Genomic DNA, 24260 nt, shown 5'->3' with positions numbered 1-24260 from the left:
CTAACAAAAGAAGCTATTTGGACATAAATTAACATAAATTATGGACATTATCGAACAAAACAAGCATTTATTGTGGAACTGCGATTCCTGGGAGTGCATTCTGATGAAGATCATCAAAGGTAAGTGAATATTTATAATGCTATTTATGACTAATGTTGACTACCCAACATGACGGATATTTCTATGGCTGGTTTGGGCTCTGAGCGCCGTTCTCAGATTATGCTTTTTCCGTACGTTTTTTTTGGAAATCTGACACAGCGGTTGCATTAAGGAGAAGTGTATCTAAAGTTCCATGCATAACACTTGAATTTTCATCAACATTTATAATGAGTATTTCTGTGAATTCAGCTGGCTCTCTGCACAATCACCACATGTTTTAGAACTACTGAACATAATGCGCCAATGTAAAATTCGATTTTTTTATATAAATATGAACTTTATTAAACAAAACATACATGTGTTGTGTATCATGAAGTCATATGAGTGTCATCTGATGAAGATCATCAAAGGTTAGTGAATAATTTTATCTCTATTTGTGCTTTTTGTGACTCCTCTCTTTGGCTGGAAAAATGGCTGGGTTTTTCTGTAAGTTGGTGGTGACCTAACATAATCGTTTGTGGAGCTTTCGCTGTAAAGCATTTTTGAAATCAGACACTGTGCCTGGATTAACGAGAATTGTATCTTTAAAATGGTGCCTAATACTTGTATGTTTGAGAAATTATTTATGAGATTTCTGTTGATTTGTATTTGGCGCCCTGCAATTTCAATGGCTGTTGGCGCGGGGTTCCGCTAACGGAACGGGGTCAAAACAAAACATTTCCGTAAAAACAACAGCTGTTAGACAGCTATTATTACTATCTGAGCTAGAGCTGACCTGGCTGAGGTAGCTACTGTAGCTTATAAATTCACCTCAGTCGAGAGGGGATGAAACATTAGCTAACGTTACATGTCAGTTACAATACTAGCTCAGCACTTCGAATAAACAGTAGTTAAAAATATTTATGTTCATTTAAACATAAGTTACCTTGCCAGCTACATCAGTCAAATAAAGAGTTGGCAGTTTCTGCTCTCCTTGTTACTAGTACTGTTATTTCAGGGCATTATGTTCTTTTCTCATTGTCTATTAATTATAGAGTTGATCATAGTTCAGTGTGTATGTGTCGCACTCTTTCACAGAGTTGTAAAAGCAAGCAGAAACTGGCTACCCTTTAATAGACAGGGTTCTCCAACTGGCTACCCGTGGGCCAAATCTGGCCCGCCAGCAAAATTATTTGCCACCCAAAGCACTCCAAATGAATCATGCATTGTCCCAAGAAGGAAGTTACCCTACCTAAATAATACAATAATTACATTTGAACTTAATTCATGAGGAGAGAGAATGCAAGCCAAACCTTCATATCATAGCCGCTAAATGCTACACACTGCCTAAATTGTTTTCACCATATTAGCTAGCATCAAGTCAACATAGCTACTAGAACTAATGCGTTAGTAAACCCATTACGACCGTGCAGTACAGTGTACAGTTAGCAAGCAGTTTAGCAGTTTAGCAGTCAAACCGGCAGGCCCCTGTTCAATTATCATCTTTCTCTCTCTTTGAGTCAACTACTTCGCCCATTTTATGCAATGCAGTACTAGGTAGCTGTATCTCATGCTTTCAGGACTAGATTAATTCTCTGATCCTTTGATTTGAGTGGACAACATGTCAGTTTATGCTGCAAGAGCTCTAACAGGTTGGAGAACGTCCTCCGGATGTTGTCATAATGACTGTGTAAGTCTATGGAAGGGGGTGAGAATCATGAGCCTCCTAGGCTTTGTGTTGAAGTAATTGTTACCCAGAAGAGGACAGAAGCTAGCTGTTCTCTGGCTACACCATGGTGCTACCCTACAGAGTGCTGTTGAGGTTACTATAGACCTTCATTGCAAAACAGTGTGTTGTCATTAATTATTTGGTGACGGGAATATAATTAGTATAGTGTTATCTAAAATGGATAACGTTTTTAATGTTTCACTGTTTTTATTGCCATAAAATTCTCTGAAGAGGACAGTCCTCCCCTTCCTCCTCTAAGGAGCCTCCCCTGGGAGGTTGACCTGCAAGAATTTGGGATTTTGCACTTGCTTCTTTCATTGAAAATCCTACTTCTTCTTCTTTGAGATTTGGTTGGTCCAACTTTTAGGTGCATACAACGCCACCTTCTGTTCTGGTGTGTGAGGTCACAAGACCACAGCAGTCTAAACAGATCTGAGGGCAATAAAGCAATATGTCCACTAGATGACAGCAAAGGGACTTCTCACAACTCTACAGGAAAGTTGAGAAATCCATATCTTCAATTAAAACAGGATACTTAACTTAGAGATCTGTAGTATGTAAATCCCAAAACGTTCCCTTTGGTTTAGCTGTTTAGGATGTTCCCCTTTTCTAATTGAGTCCGGAACATGACCCATACCCATAGCTCGTATGGAGGCAGGGTCACCATGGTTTAAAGACTTGTAGTGCCTTGTCATTTGGTAGTCTTCATAGCCTACCTATACGTGTACTTGTGTTCCGCTAAGCGGTGTTGAAGGCGTTTCTATGTCCGTCAAATACAGAAAACCTTGCACTGTGTACATTCCAATCAGCAAATGACATGAGTGGTGTTATAGTTCATGAGATGCTACTTTAAACTCCGTTTTAGAAGCTGTGTCATCAACATAGTTTTTACGTGCAATGTTTCTGCAATGTTTCTGCAATGTTTGCAGTGGTTGCATTTAAAAGAGCCCCTGGGTTTGTGGTCTAGCCAAGTCTTTTTAGAGTCACCAGTAAGGTAGCTGTGGACTAGTTTGTCATTTAGGGTAGGACATCTCTTAAAGCTTGTGACTGGTGGCTCTGGGAAGACTGTGCATAGTAGCGTATAACTTTGGGTGATGTGTGCCAAGATAGGGGTGCCAAGATAGGGGTGCCAAGATAGGGGTGCCAAGATAGGAACTGCAATGTGTTAAAAACCAAAGACTTTAATAAGTTAAATCATAACATGTTCTCTCTCTTTGGTTATATTCCTGAAAGTAAAATAAAATTAACACATAATTTCAATGACTTGCATACATTTAAAAAAATGTATTTTTGTGGTATTTTGACATTTTGTTTAGACAGTTATGAAATGACAGAGGGGATACAGATCGGTGGGAGAAACAGATTGAAGGGCTGGAGCAGGGAATTGTACCCTCATCTTCAGCGGGGAGAGGGGTGAAGTGTCTAAGCCAGGTGCATTACTGCTGTCGCTAGACCACAAGTTTTTTTTGTTGTCAATTTCAATTAATCACAGAATAATGTATTGTAGTGTGGCTATGTGGTTGAGAGTGTAAAATTCTAATGAAATGTACCATCTAAAGGTGGAATTCGTAAAAAAAATATTCTCAGTAGATCCTTATATTATCAATAAATATTTAGGCTATAAACCATTCTCATTTCTAAACCAGTTTTTGTGATATGATGCTGCCTTTTGCATAAACTGAAACCCCAGAAAGTGTTTTCACAACACTCTCTTAAAAACACCAATATTTAGGTTGAGTGTTTCAGAACACTTCATTTCGGTGTATTAAAACACTGACATTGGGATTATATGCAAACACCCTCCAAACACCAGATCTCAGTTTACTGCCTGCCCTCAAGGACATCTACAGCACCCGGTATCACAGGAAGGCCAAGAAGATTATCAAGGATCTCAGTCACCCGAGGCACGGCATGTTCACCCTGCTACCATCTAGAAGGTGCAGACAGTACAGGTGCATCAAGGCTGTGACCGAGAGAATGAAAAACAACTTCTATCTCCAGGTCATCAGACTGTTAAATAGTGACCCCTAGCTGGCCTCCACCCTGAACTTAGTCACTGTTACAGCCCTGTGTACAGTGTCTTTGAACACAGGTTTATTCCACAACCATGCTGTTTTGAGACTTTCTTATTTCACAGTGTAGTTTCACACAGCAGCCGTCCCTAATCTTTGCAACGACTCCACAATGGGGAAGAGACAAATAAAGCATTTACCATAATCTCAAAAGGTCAAATTATATACAATTAACACTACTATATTTGGCATTAGCCATACTCTAAATCCCACACTTTAACACTTTCAATTAATTTAGTTTGAACAGATTTTTGGTGCTTGTCACCTTGGCCATGTGGTTGATGATATCAGTCAGGGATGGTGTATTTCTCCAAGCCCCCATACTCTATAATCTCTGTTTCTCTGCAGCCCCACCACATCCTGTCCAGTTTAGAGACAGAGACCCTCACTACACGACTCCATAAAGAGAAATAAACATAATTGATCATACTCCTTGTATCTTCAATCAATCAAATTGATTTAGAAAAACCTTTTTACATCAGAAGATGTCATAAAGTGCTAATACAGAAAACTTAAAATGATCTCATTAGCATTTAATCCAACTAAGATGCCATTGATGAGCTCGTGGTTGTGTATTTCACAGCAAGAGGAAGAGAGTTTAAAACCTGAACAAATCTCAAACACTAAGACCCCGTCTCTCTTGACCTGCTATCTGTGCATGGTAACCACACTTTCCAGTTCCGACTACGCCTGGCAAGCCATTATTACCACACGATTCAAGTACTTAACTTTTTTTCTTCCAATGGCTAATGCATTTTTTATTATCATGATTGTCTCCACATAGCAACGTTTCCTATTGCATTCTGTATTGCCTTTACTGATAGGGCTGTCTATCTGACTAGATGCTTAAGAACTCTAAAACCACGCTTGTGAAAAACAAAATGCCTCCAGCTGTCCACTACTGTAAATAAAAACACAAAATATCAAATGCATTCATGAATTAAATTACTTTAGCCAACATGTTGCGGTTCATCTGAAGAAGGTGCACATGGGACTATTTCTATAATGAATATGAAATCGGAGGGCAGAAGTGGTTAAATATTAAGGCATTAGACCTCTCACTAAAGGCGTCAGTCAAACAAAAGTTACACTTAAATCCAAACTGGGAGGAGATTGTAAGAGTACATGGACATAATGGCTAGATCATTTTTCAAGCTCTTCAAACATTCATAGGTGACCAGCAGGGTCAAATAATATGAGCAGTGGTCATAGAGGGTGCAACCGGTCAACACCTTAGGAGTAAATGTCAGTCGGCTTTTCATAGCCGAGCATTGAGAGGTCAAGACAGCAAGTGTGTGTGTGTGAGTGTGTGAGTGAGTGAGTGAGAGAGAGAGAGAGAGAGAGAGAGGATCGAAACACACACAAACACACACAGTAACACGTGTTAATGAGTTCCCGAAAGTCGATCTGTTATCCATCGATTAGTGGCTGCTGTAGGTGTGAAAATCCCCCATAGTTGCAATGTATTCAATGCTTATGTACTCTAAAGTTTTACACAGTATCTTTTCATCAACATCTTTTTTGCTTTTGTTCAAATAATAATAAAAAAGACTTCCAAAATGTTTATTTCAACTACTGTACAGTACATCTATGCTACCTTTTAGTTGCACTTCCCCCCAGTTACACCACCACAGGTAAAACCTTGCTGAGGTGATCAATGTATTTGTTGAATTGTTTTGTCGTCAGTTTCTAGCTTGTAGGCTTGGAAGAGTTAAACATACATTTTTCACAGTAAAGTAGGCAAATTGTTGCTTACTGGAACACCAAAAGTCATCCAATTGATATAACAGGATTTGAAGCAATAGCCTACCCACGTGTGGTCAACTATTTCAGCACCGTTTCGTGCTGCTCTGAGACAAGCATGGGGACTGGTCTTTTTTATTTCACCCTGAAACTCTGTTTGGGTATTGGTTAGCTTACAATTGTGGGGTGGAAATGTTAGGATTATTTTTGCTCTTAGTAGCCTAATCCCAACCGTTCACGTTGTACATTGCCATATTTCCCTAACGGAAACACTGTTTTTTGGTGGAATAGAAACACCATAATTTGAAACAAATTAAGCTACATTTCTTAAACTCATTCTTGCAAAAAAGGTTTTAAATTCTCTAGTACAGCCAATATTAAAAACTGTCAAATGCTTCTCAAAGATGCCCTCTGCACTAACTAGCATTACTGGCAACAATGGCTGACACTGAAATAACGTGCCATTGAATTCTGCGGCAGCCCGCAGGGTGTGCTGCAGTATGACGCAACTTTTTTTTAAAGAACCGCTGTAGCTGATATGGCTGACTTGGTTAAACAAACGTGGTTTCTACTGACAATTGAGATGTAAAACTATGGCATAAGGGAATGGCGAACGGATAAGAGGCCATCCATCATTTCTATTGTAACGGAGATGCTGTGAGTCGAGAAGCAGGTGCAGGTGAAATGTTTAATAAAACAATAAACATGAAACGAGAACATCACAGTGGCGAAAAGCATAGGAACAATAGTGACTGTGGCACAAACGTAAGAGAGGGACAGATGAATGTGAAGTAATGAGGAAGGTGATGGAGTCCAGGTGTGAATCATAATGATAAACAGGTGTGCGTAATGATGAATCCCAGGAACGGTGGTTAGCAGTCAGGCAATGTCGAACGCCGGAGTGGAGGAGCAGGACTAGACGTGACAGTAACCCCCCCCCCCCCCTCCTCCCTCTGACGTGTTCTGGGCGGCAAAGGTGGAAATCATGGATGATGTTGGGATCCAGAATGTCCTCAACCGGAACCCAACACCGCTCGTATGGGCCATACCCCTCCCAGTCCACCAGGTACTGGAGCCGACCCCCACAACGCCGGGAGTCCAGTAGAGATCTGATAAAATATCCCTGACTCCCCTCAATGGGGGATTGGGGGGGATGTCGTTGGAGATAGCATCGGGTAGGGGACCAGGAACCACCGGCCTGAGGAGACATATGAAAAGCGGGTGAGATGCGATAGTGACTGGGAAGCTATAATCTATACGTTGACCCTCCGGAGAACCTTGAACGGCCCCACAAACCGGGGGCTCAGTTTCTCTGCCGAGCAGGCGGAGTGGGAACAAGTTCTCATTTACAACTGCGACCTGGCCAAGATAAAGCAAAGCAGTGCGACACAAACAGCAACACAGAGATACACATGGAATAAACAAACATAGTCAATAAGACAATAGAAAAAGTCTATATACAATGTGTGCAAATGAGGTAGGATAAGGGAGGTAAGGCAATACATAGGCCATAGTGGCGAGATAATTACAATATAGCAATTAAACACTGGAGTGATAGATGTGCAGAAGATGAGCATGCAAGTTGAGATACTGGGGTGCAAAGGAGAAAAATAAATCAAATAACAGTATAGGGATGAGGTAGTTGGATGGGCTATTTACAGATGAGCTATGTACAGGTGCAGTGATCTGTGAGCTGCTCTGAGAGCTGGTGCTTAAAGAGTTGTATGGCATTGAAGCTCGTCTGGAGGTTAGTTAACACCATGTCCAAAGAAGGGCCAGATGTATACAGAATGGTGTTGTCTGCGTAGAGGTGGATCAAAGAATCACCAGAAGCAAGAGCGACATCATTGATGTATACAGAGAAAAGAGTCGGCCCGAGGATTGAACCCCCATAGAGACTGCCAGAGGTTCTGCCAACAGACCCTCCGATGATTTGACACACATAACTCTATCTGAGAAGTAGTTGGTGAACCAGGCGAGGCAGTCATTTGAGAAACCAAGGCTTTTGAGTCTGCCGATAAGAATGTGGTGATTGACAGAGTCGAAAGCCTTGGCCAGGTCGATGAATACAGCCGCACAGTATTGTCTCTTATCGATGGCGGTTATGATATCATTTAGGACCTTGCGCGTGGCTGTGGTACACCCGTGACCAGCTCGGAAACCAGATTGCATAGCGGGGAAGGTACGGTGAGATTCGAAATGGTCGGTGATCTGTTTGTTAACTTGGCTTTCGAAGATCTTAGAAAGACAGGGTAGGATAGATATAGGTCTGTAGCAGTTTGGGTCTAGAGTGTCTCCCCCTTTGAAGAGGGGGATGACCGCAGCAACTTTCCAATCTTTGGGGATCTCAGACGATACGAAAGAGAGGTTGAACAGGCTAGTAATAGGGGTTGCAACAATTTCGGCGGATAATTTTAGAAAGAGGGTCCAGATTGTCTAGCCCGGCTGATTTGTAGGGGTTCAGATTTTGCCGTTCTTTTAGAACATCAGCTATCTGGATTTGGGTGAAGGAGAAATGGGGGAGGCATAAGCTATTACTGTAAAGAAATACAGTATGTTAGAGTCAGGCTTACGAATAAAAGTTAATAATAACAGTTAATAACTGTATTTTTCATCATTTAACACATAATGCAGTGCAATCTATAGCATTAATGCTGTTAAACAAATGCATGTTATTATACTGTGCATCATACAGTGTTTTACTATTGAAATTACAGAAAAGTCTTACAGTATAACTAAAATGTCCAGCTAGCGAATATAAAATTAAGTATTTGGAAATAATTGCAAGAATTGACATTGCCAACAAAGTAAATGAGTAAAACAAATATACACCGCATTTAAAAAACAGCCCGTCACTCCCCTCACTCACTCTGGTTTTTACATGCATGCTGACTTTGGTTGCCAGCTGTTCAGTGTTTCCTCCGAACAGATTGGTGCGGCTGGCTTACGGGTTAAGCAAGCATTGTGTCAAGAAGCAGTGCGGCTTGGCGGGGTCGTGTTTCCGAGGATGCATGGGTCTTGATCTTCTCCTCTCCCGAGTCCATATGGGAGTTGCAGCGATGGGACAAGACTGTAACTACCAATTGGATATCTCGAAATTGGGCAGAAAAATGCGTAAAACAATATGTACAGTATATAAAAATACAAAAAATATGAAAATAACACGCCAAAAAAATACAGCTCCTCCCTCGATAGAGATCGATTGTCTCAAAAGCTAAAGCAGGTACTGCATCTTGGTTTGGCCCACCGCCTATGCCGGTTAGTGTGCGTCAGACACGGATCTACTAAAACAGTGATTTTGGCAGACAGCATAGGCAGAAGCTCTATAGAGATGAGATTATATCAAAATGTCATCAAATAAAATAAATGGAATATACGCAACTGAAACATAAACCACAATAAGAATTTCAAAATAAAATGTTTAGAGGTGGAGAAATTGTTGTTTTCTCTAATGCAAGTCCTATGGGGTGAAAACTCTGGAAGTTTTAGTGAAGTACTATGAAAAACTATGAGTAGACCTATTTTGTTTGATACAGTGGAATGTATTCATAGCAGTGGTATTTCACCACATAGGCCTGCGTGTCAGACGGGGCTCCTGTACACAGAGAAGACTGTGTGGGGCTCCTTCTCAGTGGGGTCAAACCACAAGTAACATTTGACAGAAAAGCGCTGACCACACAATGTGACAGACTGATGGGAAAGGAAATTAGTCTGTGATCACAAGAAGAGACAGTTGCATATGTACAGTGGGGTCAGCAATTATTGGATGCCTTGATAAAGGTTAGCAAAAAATATAATACACACCATTGGTGTGCATGGCCAAAGAACTCTATTTTCATGACATCTGACCATATCACTGCCTAGAGTTTGATAAATGCCATTGTCACTTGGATTGGAACCAGTACAATGGTCATATGACCTGAAAATAGAGTTTGTTGGCCACACACACCAGCGGTGGGTTTTGCCTATGAAAGAACAATGCATAACGCAGAAAATACCTCATCCCTACTGTAAAATATGATGGTGGATATTTGATGTTATGGGGGCTATTTTGCTTCAACTGGTCCTGGGGCCCTTATTAAAGGTCAACGGCATTGTGAACTTTACAGAACCAGGACATTTTAGCCCAAAAAACTCATTTGAACACAGGATGCAGGTCGAATAAAGTGGCACTTCCTCTGCTTGGTCAGACAGTTGCATTTTTTTTATACCTGTCTGATTCACTTCTCTAAATGTTGAAAAAGCAGAAGTAACACACAAACACACACACACTCTCTAACAATGATTACCTGATTAGCTGGACTTCTCTGACGCCAGAAAGACTGCAAGCACAGACACAGTTAGTATGCAAAGATACACATGACTCCTGAGTGTTTGCAGAACCTTTCCTGGAGGTGAGCATCTGTGTAACTCTGTCAGTTAGTCACACCCTCCCTAGCCATATATTTACTTTCCTTTATCTGAAGAGTGTAAGTTGACATTCAGTACACAGCCCTCATGGCTACAACTGTTGGCTTTAGCTCTGTGTCAGTGGGTTATTGTGGTATTGAGTTTCACAGACCACCTGAGTTTGATACCAGGCCTGATGTCATTGCAACCAGTTTTGCCCATCTGATATGGTTGGGTTGCACAATGAGAAGCCACACAGCACATATAGTATATAGTAATGCCTTTGTTATATTCATACAGTCTTTTACAGTATTTGCAGTCTGTGGACATTTGAAGCTTGGCGTCGTGGTTCCTCCCACTACCTTTAGGAAAGGTTCTAGATGTGTGTTGTGTTAACTGTTGAGTTACCTCTTGCAGAACAATGAGAGTAGACAAGAGAGCGTGTCTTGTTTTTTTACCTCTGGCACAAAGTATTTAATAATGAAACGTATTACTATTTAATTATTGTAACTTTTCGTAGATTTTCTACCCCTTTTCTCTCCCATCTCTCTGCCCCTCTTTCCCTTTCCTTTATACACTGTCCCTTTCCTATCTCCCTCCCTCTCCCTGTCCTTTATATACTGTCCCTTTCCTATCTCCCTCCCTCTCCCTGTCCTTTATATACTGTCCCTTTCCTATCTCCCTCCCTCTCCCTGTCCTTTATATACGGTCCCTTTCCTATCTCCCTCCCTCTCCCTGTCCTTTATATACTGTCCCTTTCCTATCTCCCTCCCTCTCCCTGTCCTTTATATACTGTCCCTTTCCTATCTCCCTCCCTCTCCCTGTCCTTTATATACTGTCCCTTTCCTATCTCCCTCCCTCTCCCTGTCCTTTATATACTATCCCTTTCCTATCTCCCTCCCTCTCCCTGTCGAGGAGGAGCAAAAAGGAAAACCAGAACTGGTCTCGCAGTGACAACATAAATCAATTGATGCCACACTCCAGTCCTTCCTTAAAATAAGACTTTGAAAACAATATGAACATATGTTAAGGGTATTATGGGAGAAATAAATGTTGCGCTTGTGCCATCATTTCAGGCTTCCTGTGTTGGTCATTTCCAGTCTTTCTCATGGGGTGGCAGGAAGCCTAGTGGTTAGAGTGTTGGACGAGTAACTGATTAGTTGCAAGATCAACACATCCCTCTGCCCCGTTAGTGCATGCCAACCACCCCTAATTCACACGTTCAAATTCCAGTCAAGCCCTGCCCATCATTACCACATGGTGCCAGGCAACACATAAAGCACTTTGGAATGGTGTGGCTAATGTTTTTTATTGATCCAATATGGTGTGTCCCCTTATAACCCAAGACAGCAAGATAATACATTCCATATAAGACACTCTTGTGCATACAGTATTCCTGTAGTGAGGTAGTCTTCTTTGACTTTGCATACGTGTTTTCTTATATTCTCCGTTGACAGAGAACAGAGGGATGTTTTATCAGGTGAGGTTAGCTACAGTTAAACCTAGTGTGATAAAGGCACAGAAAAACCAAGATGGAGGTGAAAATACACTGTGACCTACGACTCTTAAAGTCTGAGAAGGTCACATCCAGACCTAAAATAGAAAGGTGGAGTGGGGGTAAAGGAGATTGAGAGCATGGTTTGTGGCTTGAGCTGTATTGCGTAAGAGAAGCTGTACAGTGCTGGAGGAAGGTACCACATCTCTCATATAAGCAAGTGAGAATGAGAGTGACTGACCCACACGCTATGGTGAGAAAGAAGCTCATTTCTACATAGCATGCAATGCAATCGCACATGTACACATTTTTTTATTTTATTTCACCTTTATAACCAGGTAGGCAAGTTGAGAACAAGTTCTCATTTACAATTGCGACCTGGCCAAGATAAAGCAAAGCAGTTCGACAGATACAACGACACAGAGTTACACATGGAGTAAAACAAACATACAGTCAATAATACAGTATAAACAAGTCTATATACAATGTGAGCAAATGAGGTGAGAAGGGAGGTAAAGGCAAAAAAGGCCATGGTGGCAAAGTAAATACAATATAGCAAGTAAAACACTGGAATGGTAGTTTTGCAATGGAAGAATGTGCAAAGTAGAAATAAAAAGAATGGGGTGCATATTCATGCATATTCATGCACATGCATATTCACGCAACCACAATACTATGGGGATGATGAAGGGTTTGATGGAATCCATGTGGGTTGACGTGTTCATTTTGATACGTGTGTATTTGTAGTCTTAATTGAGCAACCAGAAGCATCTACCACACTTTCTCTCCATTTGTGGGAGTTGTTATAAGACAGGGGCTTATTCAAAGAACCTTGCAGATAGAACTGTGATGTACAGGAGATCAGAAGTCGTTTGTGTAGGCCTATATTCTGTAAAACACATTCCTATCAGCTATGCTTCTGATCATATGTAAATAAAATGACCACACCACAGTCATGATGGTAGCTGCAGAATGCTGGATAACTTTCAAATATAGTATTTTTTGAAAATATATAGAATCTGACAACTCAAACATTTATATTTCTACAAAGGCAATTTGTTTTTCAGTTATTTTCACCATGCAGTTCTGGACGTATTTATTCCATTTTCTTTTGTACTGCGTTGTTTTGTCTTGACACATTTACTACAATTTTCCATTCTCTCACAATAGACATTAACATTCAGTTACCTTCATTGAAAATGTACACAATACCACAACATATCTGCTCCTTTTATTCTCTGTCCCCAATGCACTAGACGACCAGTTCTTATAGCCTTTAGTCGTACCTTTATCCTACTCCTCCTCTGTTCCTCTGGTGATGTAGAGGTTAACCCAGGCCCTGTATCCCCCAGGTCCACTCCCATTACTCAGGCGCTATCATTTGTTGACTTCTGTAACCGTAAAAGACTTGGTTTCATGCATGTTAACATCAGAAGTGTCCTCCCTAAGTTTGTTTTATTCACTGCTTTAGCACACTCCGCCAACACTGATGTCCCAGCTGTGTCTCAATCCTGGCTTAGGCAGGCCACCAAAAATTCAGAAATTTCCATCCCCAACTACAACATTTTCCGCCAAGATAGAATTGCCAAAGGGGGTGGAGTTGCAAAAGGGGGTGTAGTTGCAATCTACTGCAGAGATAGCCTGCAAAGTTCTGTCATGCTATCCAAGTCTGTGCCTAAACAGTTCGAGCTTCTCCTTTCAAAATTCCACCTTTTCAGAAATGAGTCTCTCTTATAAACCCCCCTCTGCCCCCAGCTGTGCCTTGGACACTACATGTGAATTAATTGCCCACCATTTATCATCAGAGTTTGTACTGTTAGGGGAACTAAACTGGGAAATGCTTAACGTCTGGCCATGCTTTCCACCTGGCTACTCCTACCCTGGTCAACAGCTCTGCACCCCCCACAGCAACTTGCCCAAGCCTCCCCCATTTCTCCTTCACCCAAATCAAGATAGCTGTTCTGAAAAAGCTGAAAATTCTGGACCCCTACAAATCAGCTGGGCTAGACAATCTGGACCCTCTCTTTTTTTATCCGCAGCAATTGTTGCAACCACTATAACTAGCCTGTTCAAACTCTCTTTTTTATCGTCTGAGATCCCTAAAGATTGGAACGCTGCCGTGGTTATCCCCCTCTTCAAAGGGGGTGACACTCTAGACCCAAACTGTAACAGACCTATATCTATCATACTCTGCCTTTCTAAAGTCTTCAAAAGCCAAGATAACAAATAGATCACCAACCATTTCGAATCCCACCGTAATTTCTACGCTATGCAATCTGGTTTCCGAGCAGGTCATGGGTGCACCTCAGCCATGCTCAAGGTCCTAAACGATGTCATTATACCCGCCATCAATAAAAGACAATACTGTGCAGCTGTCTTCATCGACCTGGCTAAGGTTTTAAACTCTGACAATCACCGTATTCTAATCGGCAGACTCAACAGCCTTAGTTTCTCAAATGACTGCCTCGCCTGGTTAACAAACTACTTCTCAGATTTGAACTGAACAGAGTTCTGTGTGTCAAATCGGAGGGCCTGTTGTCCAGACCTCTGGCAGTCTCTACGGGGGTGCCACAGGGTTCAAATCTCAGGCCGACTCTTTTCTCTGTATACATCAATGATGTCGCTCTTGCTGCTGGTGATTCTCTGATCCACCTCTATGCAGGCGACAAAATTCTGTATACATTTGGCCCTTCTTTGGACACTGTGTTAACTAACCTCCAGATGAGCTTCAATTCCACACAACACTCCTTCCGTAGACTCCAACTGCTCTTAAATGCAAGTAAAACTAAATGCATGCTCTTCAACCGATTGCTGCCCGTACACGTCTGCATCACTACTCTGGACGGTTCTGACTTAGAATATGTGGACAACTACAAATACCTATGTGTCTGGCTAGACTGTAAAATCTTCTTCCAGACTCACATTAAGCACCTTCAATCCAAAATTAAAACTAGAATTGGCTTCCTATTTCGCAACAAAGTAACCTTCACTCATGCTGCCAAACATATCCTCTTAAAACTGACTATCCTACTGATCCTTTACTTCGGCGATGTCATTTACAAAATAGCCTCCAACACTCTACTCAGCAAATTGGATGTAGTCTATCACAGTGCCATCCGCTTTGCCACCAAAGCCCCATATACTACCCACCACTGCGACCTGTAGGCTTTCGTTGGCTGGCCCTTGCTTCATATTTGTCGCCAAATCTACTGGCTCCAGGTCATCTATAAGTCTTTGCTAGGTAAAGTCCCGCCTTATCTCAGCTCACTGGTCACCATAGCAGCACCCACCCATAGCACGTGCTCCAGCAGGTATATTTCACTGGTCAAAAGCTAACTCCTCTTTGGCTGCCTTTCCTTCCAGTTCTCTGCTGCCAATGACTGGAACGAATTGCAAAAATGACTGAAGCTGGAGTCTTCCCTCACTAACTTTAAGCAACAGGTGTCAGAACAGCTTACTGATCATTGTACCTGACGTAGCCCATCTGTAAATAGCCCACCCAACTACCTCATTCCCAAATGATTTACTTTTTGCTCCTTTCTGACACCAGTAACTCTACTTGCACATTCATCTTCTGCACATCTACCAGTGTTTAATTGCTCAAATTTAATTATTTTGCCACTATGGCCTATTTATTGCCTTACCTCCCTTATCTTATACATTTGCACACACTATATATATACTTTTCTATTGTGACTTTACGTTGTTTATCCCATGTGTAACTCTGTGTTTTTTGTGTCGCACTGCTTTGCTTTATCTTGGTCAGGTCGCAGTTGTAAATGAGAACTTCTTCTCATCTGGCCTACCCGGTTAAATAAAGGTGAAATAAAAAATAAAATAAAAACCTTGCCTGATCCTGTTTTTTGGGCCTTCAGGCAGATAACATTCTGTTTAGCTATTGGGTCATTCCTTGTCATTTCAGCAAGCCATGAAACCCACCATCTCAGATTGTTCTGAAATTATTTCTGTTGTTAGAAACAGGTAAGATTAGTATTCCTAGATTAAAAAATGTATATATAATTTGATTTCTGACAAAATAAACTAACTGATTGCACCTAAATTGATTCTATAGGAATCATTCACATTGACCATAAGCACTCCCGTTACATTGCGCAAGATGTCATTCAATTGACATCCACAGCCGGAGTGGCAATGCAATGCCCCTTGTGGTTGAAGGATCCGTTGTGGTTGAAGGATCGAAACCATGCGTCTTCTTCAGTCCGGCCAGAGTCCGTCATAGAACAGGAAGTTACCAAAACACAGAAATTAAAAATATGTGGTTTTCGACAATGGTTTTATGGGATAGCTAGCAATTTGTAAACAATTACCCAATCCTATAAGTAGGTACTATTTTTATGACTGTTACCTCCGGTTTTAGTTTATTGTAAATGTAATGATGTTTGTTTTTGATGATAATTAACAACAGGTTGCAAGCTAGAGTATAGTGTAGCTTTTAGCTAGCTAGTTAGATGCTCTGTTGACTAGCTAGTTAGATGCTCTGTAGGCTAGCTAGTTAGATGCTTTGTAGGCTAGCTAGTTAGATGCTTTGTAAGCTAGCTAGTTAGATGCTCTGTAGGCTAGCTAGTTAGATGCTCTTTAGGCTAGCTAGTTAGATGCTCTGTAGGCTAGCTAGTTAGATGCTCTGTAGGCTAGCTTGATTTGCTAGAAAGTTACAGAAACAAGTTGATGAAAAAGTAACTAAACAAACATGTTTTATTATCAACTGAAACAATATTTTTCTACTGCATTGAATGAAAATGTCGTATTTTGCAATCTCCCAAAATAAATTAAATCCCTGATGAGAGACTAGGCTCTATTTTGTCTTGCGTGTTGTGAAACCCTCCCTGAGCTCTATTACAGTATTGCAGTAGGTTTGTAATAACTGCAATATATACATTCCTACTGCACTGCAATATATTTGTAGCTAAGGGATAGCTTATTCGAAGATGACTTAGACTACTCTCTGAATAGCCATCAATATTTCAAGATCAATGCATGTGTTGTCAATTTAAGACTTCAAAATGTATGTGTTTTCAGATAGGCCTAACAAGAATCAGGTGTTACAATTATACAGCAGTCCCGACGACGCTTTGTGTAAATTGTAATAATCCTCGGTTGCAAATACGGTTTTGGAAACCTTGGAAACGTTCAAATCATTGAGAAATCATTTTTAAAAACAAAAAGGATCCCACGGCCATATTTCCATATTACACCAACTCTGTGTGTGCTTGTTCATGGAACAGAAAGACGGCCGCTAATTAGCCATCCAGCATCTGAGAACACCTGTGTGTAACAGAAGAGGGAAGCCAGAAAAGTCTTGAACTGAAAATATAAATGTATTAATCAAGACACGCAGACTGTTTTGGCTGCCAGAGCCAGTTCAATTCTGGACATAAAATATAAAGATCTTGGACGGTAATGGAGTAGACTAGCCATCATGGGGTAGGCTACCGGTTGCTTTCCTATCAGCAGATGAATCTCTCTTTCCACTGCTGTTGTAGAGACATCCTCCTGTTTATCTTATCTGAGCATAGGCCTGTCTATGGCATTTTATTACACAAATATTTACAGAGGAGGGAGAGACTGCAGGTGAGAGAGAGCATGGGTGGTGGTGTGTGAGTGCAAGGGTGGTGGTGGTGTGTGTGTTGATTTAGAGGCCCCAGGCGGAGGTCGTGTCTATTTCACACAATCATGGTTGCTGAATGAAGGGAAGTTCAGAGCCGGCTCTTTTAGGTGAATGAATCAGAATGAAAACGCTAGCTGATAATACTTTTCCTGAACGATTTGTTCTTCGAAAGCTGTTTGCGGTCTTTAAAATATACAGGTCCATTATCATTTCTATATATTTTCTATCTGTTCTCTTTCAGTCGGTCACTCGGTATAACATACTGTGTGGAGTTAGCGACCAATCATATTTACCTGAAATCACGCCCAATGGGTCAATGGATGCCTAGCCCGCACTCGAAAGCCCTGTCTTCCTGGTACTAATACCAGGGCACGCATTCATTTCTTAAATTCTTTGATCGCCTGAAGGAAGAATGTGTCAAGGAATTTACAAAATGTTCAATCACACAAAGACTACGAAATTGAGCTGTGACTTAGGTCTATGATAGTGGGTTGAGAGTACTCGTGCCCCAAGGTGTTGTGAGTTTTGGGTCTTGGTATCGGTTTTTGTGTTTGCTAAAAGCCAACTATTTTCTGCTCTGCTTGAGTAGACCTGTGCTTCCTTGCTTGAGTAAGATGCCCAGTGGTAAGATTAAGTTCACAAAGGCAAACCAGCCGAGTTTGAATAGGATTAACTCAGTCTGGGGGAGCCTAAAGCCCCGGATTTGGATTCGGCGCCGGAGAGTGAACTATTGGTCTTCTCCCCTGCAGTGGAGTTCCACCAGCTTTGGGGGAATGTATTTATCTCCTGTCCCTGCAGTGGTGAAGCGTCGCTTACCCCTCTTTAACTTCTTGAGTGTAGAGGGCAGGAATTTCGTTTTTGGCTAAAAAGACATACCTATTTGAAACTGCCTATTTCTTAGGCCCAGAAACTAGAATATGCACATAATTGTCAAATTAGGATAGAAAACACTCTAAAGTTTCCAAAACTGTCAAAATATTGTCTGTGAGTATAATAGAACTGATATTGCAGGGTGAAAACCTGAGGAAAATCCAACCAGGAAGTGCTGTTTTTCCTGAAAGCTCTCTGTCTAATGGATGCCTTGCCTCCATTTAAAGGGATATCAATCAGAATCCTTTTCCTGTGGCTTCCTCAAGGTGTCAACAGTCTTTAGACAAAGTTTCAGCCTTTATTTTGAAAAATGAGCGAGAACGATAACATTGCGTCAGTGGATAGCTGGGTGTTCGCAGAGTTTTGTTTGCGCAACGGAGTGGGGCAGCCATTGTCATTGTCTATCCCACTCCTATTGAAAAAGCGACAGTCCCGGTTGATATATTATCGATTATATATTTTAAATATTTATAAAAAATCGTTTGACATGTTTCTGTGGACATTACGGATACTATTTGGAATTTTCTGAACATAACGCGCCAAACAAATGGAGGTATTTTGGATATAAAAATAATCTTTATAGAACAAAAGGAACATTTATTGTGTAACTGGGAGTCTTGTGAGTGCAAACATCCAAAGATCATCAAAGGTAAGCGATTTAATCTATTGCTTTTCTGACTTTCGTGAGCAATCTACTTGGCTGCTAGTGTTTGTAATATTTTGTCTACTGAGAGAGATGTTCTTACATAAACGCTTATGCTTTTGCCGAAAAGCTGTGTTGTTTGCACAACGCTGATGGATGGAAAGCTGGCGAGTTACTTAGCTCAAGATGCTAACAATATTAGTGCAATGCTTCTGAATAAACAGTGTCGGTTCTCAAAGCATCAGCGGAACAAAGGGTACCAAGCAGCGGGAGTCGCAGACCGGTTGTTGAATGTGGTTAATATGCTATAGATGTATCAAATCGACTTGCTGCAAGAGTTTAACAAGAACATGGGGGTGGGGTTCTCATGGCCCGGGTAGTGACTGCAGGGTCATCGTGACCGAAGCATCCTTACTGAGATATGGAGCGCTACTCAGAAAGAGGGATTTGGTAAACAGCGCAAAGGATGCTGCATATTAATTCCCTAGAGCTACGGACAGTTTTGCTATAGCTGAGGTTTTTATTTCAGATGTTGGAGGGCCAGTATGTGCTGGTAAAGTCTATCATCAGGCAGGGGGATGTGGTCTCTCTTTCTCCTAAACCTGGCACGTTATCTGTTCTTAAGGAGCAGTGCAAATTTCCTGTCGCTCAGGGTGATGTATCTTCACAGATATCTCTATGGAGTGGAGACTGCAGCCCTCGGTGATTGACTTTCTCATTTTCAGAACTCTTTGGTGGACATTTTGGCGTTCTTGCAATAACTTTTTGGGTATGGCCTTCCTTTTTCCACGTTGAAGGTTTAAATGGCAGCCATTTTCTGCGTGTCATGTAGGAATTGATGGCTCTACCCCGGGGTCTCAGCCTCTTGTGTGCAATTCCTGAAAGGCGTCAGCTCAGACCAGTATCGAAGGCTATGGCACCAACCTGGGACCTGGCTTTGGTCCTGGACGCTCTGTGTGAGCCTTATTGGACTGTGGCTCAGAAAATCCTTTCCTACAAGCCTGCCCTGCTCATGGCCTTGGTGTCGGCCAAGCGTGTTCGGGATCTCCACGAGCTATCAGTACAACCTTCCTGTTTGGAGTTCGCACCTGGCAACTCCAAAATGATGTTACATCCTAATGCATCTTTTGCTCCCAATGTTATGCCTACTGTATGTCTTACAGGTCCCACTTTTCAAACTATTCCCTTTCTCATCTCCTCCATATGGGTGTGGCAGCTTCTTGGCTATTGTTCAGGGGCATGACGATTGGTGATAACTGTGCTGCAGTGAATTGGGGTTCCACACATAGCTTTGTAAGGTTTTATAGCTTGGATTTATCTTCTCCCAGTGTTGCTCATAGTGTTAGGTAGCGTACAGGTTGTGCAGCCTGGTAAACCTTATCAGGATTACCTCAGCTTTCTGTGGATTTGAGCCTTTGGTTGCCGTGGTAGTGTGCGAGTATATAGATTTCAGGTTCATCGACTCTAGTCGATGCTATGCAGCGCACTTGTGTGTTTCACCAAGTCATGACAGGTGTTCTAATGTTTTGGACTTGAGGTTCTGACATTTTAGGCTCGCAAGGTGAGTATTGTTTTTGAAACCATGGGGTCTATGGAATTGGTCTATATGTGGCTCTGATAGTTCAGGTTTCTTGGGTAAGTATTAGTGAAAAAGGTGGCTTCTGTAACTATGGCTGCACGATATAGGCAAAAAATCATATAGCGTTTTTTTTTAACCAAATATTTCAATTGCAATTTGACTTGCAATATACTGTATATCAAAACACTTGGGTGAACTACATGAATAATCGAAGTAGGATGATGTATATTTAGAAGCAAAGTGGAAAGCAGCATCATTCTTGTTTGCAACCATCCGTTGACTGCATTTGACATAACAGAACAGCATGCAAACGTATAGTAAATATTACAGCGAAGAGGAGGAATTGTGCTGTTTGAGTGGCGGGGCCGAGCTTGTTGTGTGTGAAAAGCAGCCGCAAGAGGGGAAAAAAACGGAGTAAAAAAAAGAAAGGACGCGATACACGGCTGGGTGTCATTTCAAAATATTGCATGCCATATGGATATCTGAATTCAATTAATTGTGCAGCTGTAATCCCTTTTTGGAGCCGGTGGAACCTGTGTGTGCTTGGACTGCCGTGGGCCTCCTAGTTTGGTACCCTCTAAACCGGCTTGGGGTGTGACCATTATCCCAGAAACACTTGACCCAATCCAATTTGCATACCTTCCCAACAGATACACAGATGATACAATCTCTATTGCACCCCACACTTCCCTTTCCCATCTGGAGAAAAGGAACACCTACTTGAGAATGCTATTCATTGACTACAGCTCAGCGTTCAACACCGTAGTTCCCCCAAAGCTCATCACTAAACTAAGGACCCTGGAACTAAACACCTCTCTCTGCAACTGAATCCTGGACTTCCTGATGGGCCGCCCCCAGGTGGTAAGGGTAGGTAACAACACATCTGCCACGCTGATCTTCAAAACTGTGGCCCCTCAGGGGTGGGTGCCTAGTCCCTTCCTGTACTCCCTGTTCACCCATGACTGCATGGCCCACACCATCATTAAGTTTGCCGACGACACAACAGTGGTAGGCCTGATCACCAACAATGATGCGACAGCCTATAGGAAGGAGGTCAGAGACCTGGCCATGTGGTGCCAGGATAACAACCTCTCTCTCAATGTGAGCAAATCAAAGGAGATGATTGTGGACTACATTATCATCGACAGGGCTATAGTGGAGCAGGTTGAGAGCTTCAAGTTCATTGGTGTCCACATCACCAACAAACTATCATGATCCAAACACACCAAGACAGTTGTGAAGAGGGCATGACAAAAAGGGCACAACAAATCTCCCTCAGGAGATTTAAAGGATTTGGCATGTGTCTTCAGATCCTCAAAAGGTTCTATAGCTTCACCATCACTATTTTTTATTTAACCTTTATTTAACAAGGCAAGTGAGTTAAGAACAAACTCTTATTTACAATTGACGGCCTGCTCCGGCCAAACCCAGACGACACAGTGACAATTATGCACCAGTCATGGCCAGATGTGATACAGGCTGGATTTGAACCAGGTACTAAGGTGAGGTGCTGTGCCTTAGACTGCTACGCCACTTGGGAGCCAAATTTTGCCTCTGTTTTGAATATTGGCCAACTGACAGAGCTCGCACTTCCTCTTGAACTTTTTCTGACACTGTAACAGGAACAGTGAGTTGGGAAACACCCCCAATATGTATTATTGAAGGAGAATTATTATTATGTTCTATTTAGCCTTTGTTACTCCAGGTTAATCTCATTGAGATAAAAAATATTTTTCAAGAGAGACCTTGTCCAACCAAGATAGCAGCAGGGGTGAGCAATGTTTGATACAGATATCAGACATACTGTAGCAACTTACAGACATAGACACACCATAAAAAAAATACATTTGCAAAGACAGACATACATTTTAATTACAGAAACATATAATCGTCTTAGATTTTTTTTAAATCTATCATATGTACCACAGCATCAAGTCCGAATGACAATCACATTCCTTAGAAACATGTGTCAACCAAACATTCAAACTCCTCCAAGGAAACAAGATTCTGGAGATTCATGCTGGTCTGGACAGAATTACAAAATCACTGGAATTAGTTGCTAAAATACTTTTTGCCACGATCTGTTCTGATTTCAGTAACCATTAAAAGTCATTAGTGAGACCGTAGCTGGTATTTAATTTTCGGACCTTATCAAAGAATTTTTCCCAAAATGCCCTTCTAAATCATAGTGTATAATGTGTAAGTGTAGTAGAGTCAACGACGACCAGCCAACAGCACTATAGAGATCACAGTGATGTGTCAGAAGCTTTTGGTTGCTAATAAACCTAAGAGCTGCATGATTCATGACATCAGGGTTGTGCTTGAGGTCTGTTTATAAATTACATCACTGTAGTCCAAGACAGACAGGAATATACTCGGTACTAGCTATTTTCTGGCCTCCAAAGAAAAACAACCCGTATGCTGGTAATAAAAACCTATTCTCAACTTGATCTTCTTTACCAGGTTTTCAACATGATTATGGGAACTCAGCTTCACTCGCTCTATGGAATTTCCTTCCAAGGAAGTAATGACATGGTTTTCAGAGTGTTTAGTATTGGAAAATACAATGTGTTTTGTTTTAGAGGAATTCAGTAGGAGCTTCAAATCATACTGATTCTGTTGACGGATGTTAAAAGCTGTTTGAGCTTTTTCAAAAGTCAAAGTCAAACTGCTGCCACTTGAATAGAGAACAGTGTCATCCTCATAGAAATGTACTGTACATTTAATCAAATGTATTGGACACATACACATATTTAGCAGATTTTGTTGCAGGTGTAGGGAAATGCTTGTGTTCCGTACAGAACAATACACACAAATCTAAAAGTAAAAGAATGGAATAAAAAAATATATAAATATTGTGAAATACAGTAAAATACAGAATATATGTATGAAATGAGTAAAACAGTATGTAAACATTATTAAAGTGACTAGTGTTCCATTTAAAGTGACCATCAGCTCTATCAAGTCTTCCAATGTTGTTGGGTCCATCAACAAAATGAAGAACCCTTTGGATCAAATTAAAAGTATGGCAAGTATTTAAGATGCATTTAATGGTATCAGACTGTTGTTCTTTAAAAGGAAATGTCTGTCACATAGAGAAGCTAGATAGCAGAGCGAGAGACAAGATGTTGAGGAAACAGGCAGTGGGCTTCACGTAAAACGTCAATGTGGTCAGAACAGTAAATGAGAACGCTGTGAATGTCTCAATAAGGATACTGTTATAGCGTGAGAAGAAAAAAGGGTATCGCAGTTATCATAGTGTCACAGTTGAGTGTCTGAACGTGGTGAGCTGTTCTTGTTCTGGTTAAAAACACTCCCGTAGAACAAGAAAAGAGACGTCTTTAGTGCCATTAGTACATCTGAATTAACTGACAACTGCTAAATGGTTTAACTAGCTAACATAACCCTCTCAAAATAGGTCGACATGTCTTTTTTGGCCCGGTGTATCTTATAAAAGTTATAGTTCACCCTATTACAGAAATGTATCCTGATTCCAAGGCATCTACTCCACAATCCCTCATTAATCACAAACTACAGGCTCTTCTCCAAAATTAATTGGGGAAAAAAATACTATACAATATCCCTATACTAACGTCACAAAAGTTGAGAAAACCAATCAGAATGCAGGTGAAACATGTTTAACTTTCACAAATGTGTCAGGTGTTATAAGAATGTATTTAATGAGCTGTGAGGAATGTGAAGAATAAATGAACGTGTCTGTGACTAAGCTTATCTAGGTAGACATATTTGTTTGACATGCATATTATTTAAGAGTAACAGTAATCAATAATAATACATTACATTTCTTAACCTGCTTTCAATTAAAAATCGCACAATCGCAAAGTGCTAAAAAGTAAGTATATTGTTACTATTGAGTGTACAGTGTACTGTAACTGATTTTAATTTGTTATTATTAGCTTTGGGTGTTGGTGTTAGGTAGTTGTAGTTTTTACAGGCTCTGATTCAGAGTTGTATAAATTGACAAAAAAATAACTTTAGTACAATTGGGGGGCTTAAGTCCATGTTAAATCAACAA

The 24260-nt window shown here is 41.1% G+C and overlaps 1 protein-coding gene and 1 long non-coding RNA gene across 3 annotated transcripts in view; one reads left to right on the top strand and one right to left on the bottom strand.

Annotated features, from left to right (window-relative positions):
- The window catches only part of LOC135573886 (uncharacterized), a 36449-nt gene extending 32156 nt beyond the window's left edge, over nucleotides 1-4293 (top strand). Inside the window, exons 6-7 of the mRNA XM_065024090.1 lie at nucleotides 3621-3808; nucleotides 4228-4293. Coding sequence (XP_064880162.1) covers nucleotides 3621-3808; nucleotides 4228-4293 — 254 coding nt within the window. The remainder of the gene's footprint in view (nucleotides 1-3620; nucleotides 3809-4227) is intronic.
- A 1998-nt stretch (nucleotides 4294-6291) lies between these two features.
- LOC135574011 (uncharacterized) overlaps nucleotides 6292-24260 on the bottom strand; it is a 19211-nt gene continuing 1242 nt past the window's right edge. The window contains exons 2-3 of one of the 2 annotated variants that reach the window (XR_010465126.1): nucleotides 9912-9944; nucleotides 6292-6820 (exon numbers count right to left, since the gene is read on the bottom strand). This is a non-coding gene — a long non-coding RNA (uncharacterized LOC135574011). The remainder of the gene's footprint in view (nucleotides 6821-9911; nucleotides 9945-24260) is intronic. The other variant, XR_010465125.1, reaches the window with a different exon arrangement.

Source organism: Oncorhynchus nerka, linkage group LG11 (assembly GCF_034236695.1).
Source record: "Oncorhynchus nerka isolate Pitt River linkage group LG11, Oner_Uvic_2.0, whole genome shotgun sequence".
NCBI classification, from domain to species: domain Eukaryota; kingdom Metazoa; phylum Chordata; class Actinopteri; order Salmoniformes; family Salmonidae; genus Oncorhynchus; species Oncorhynchus nerka.
The sequence above is the reverse complement of the archived record's forward strand: the minus strand, read 5'-3'. Positions and strand labels throughout refer to the sequence as shown.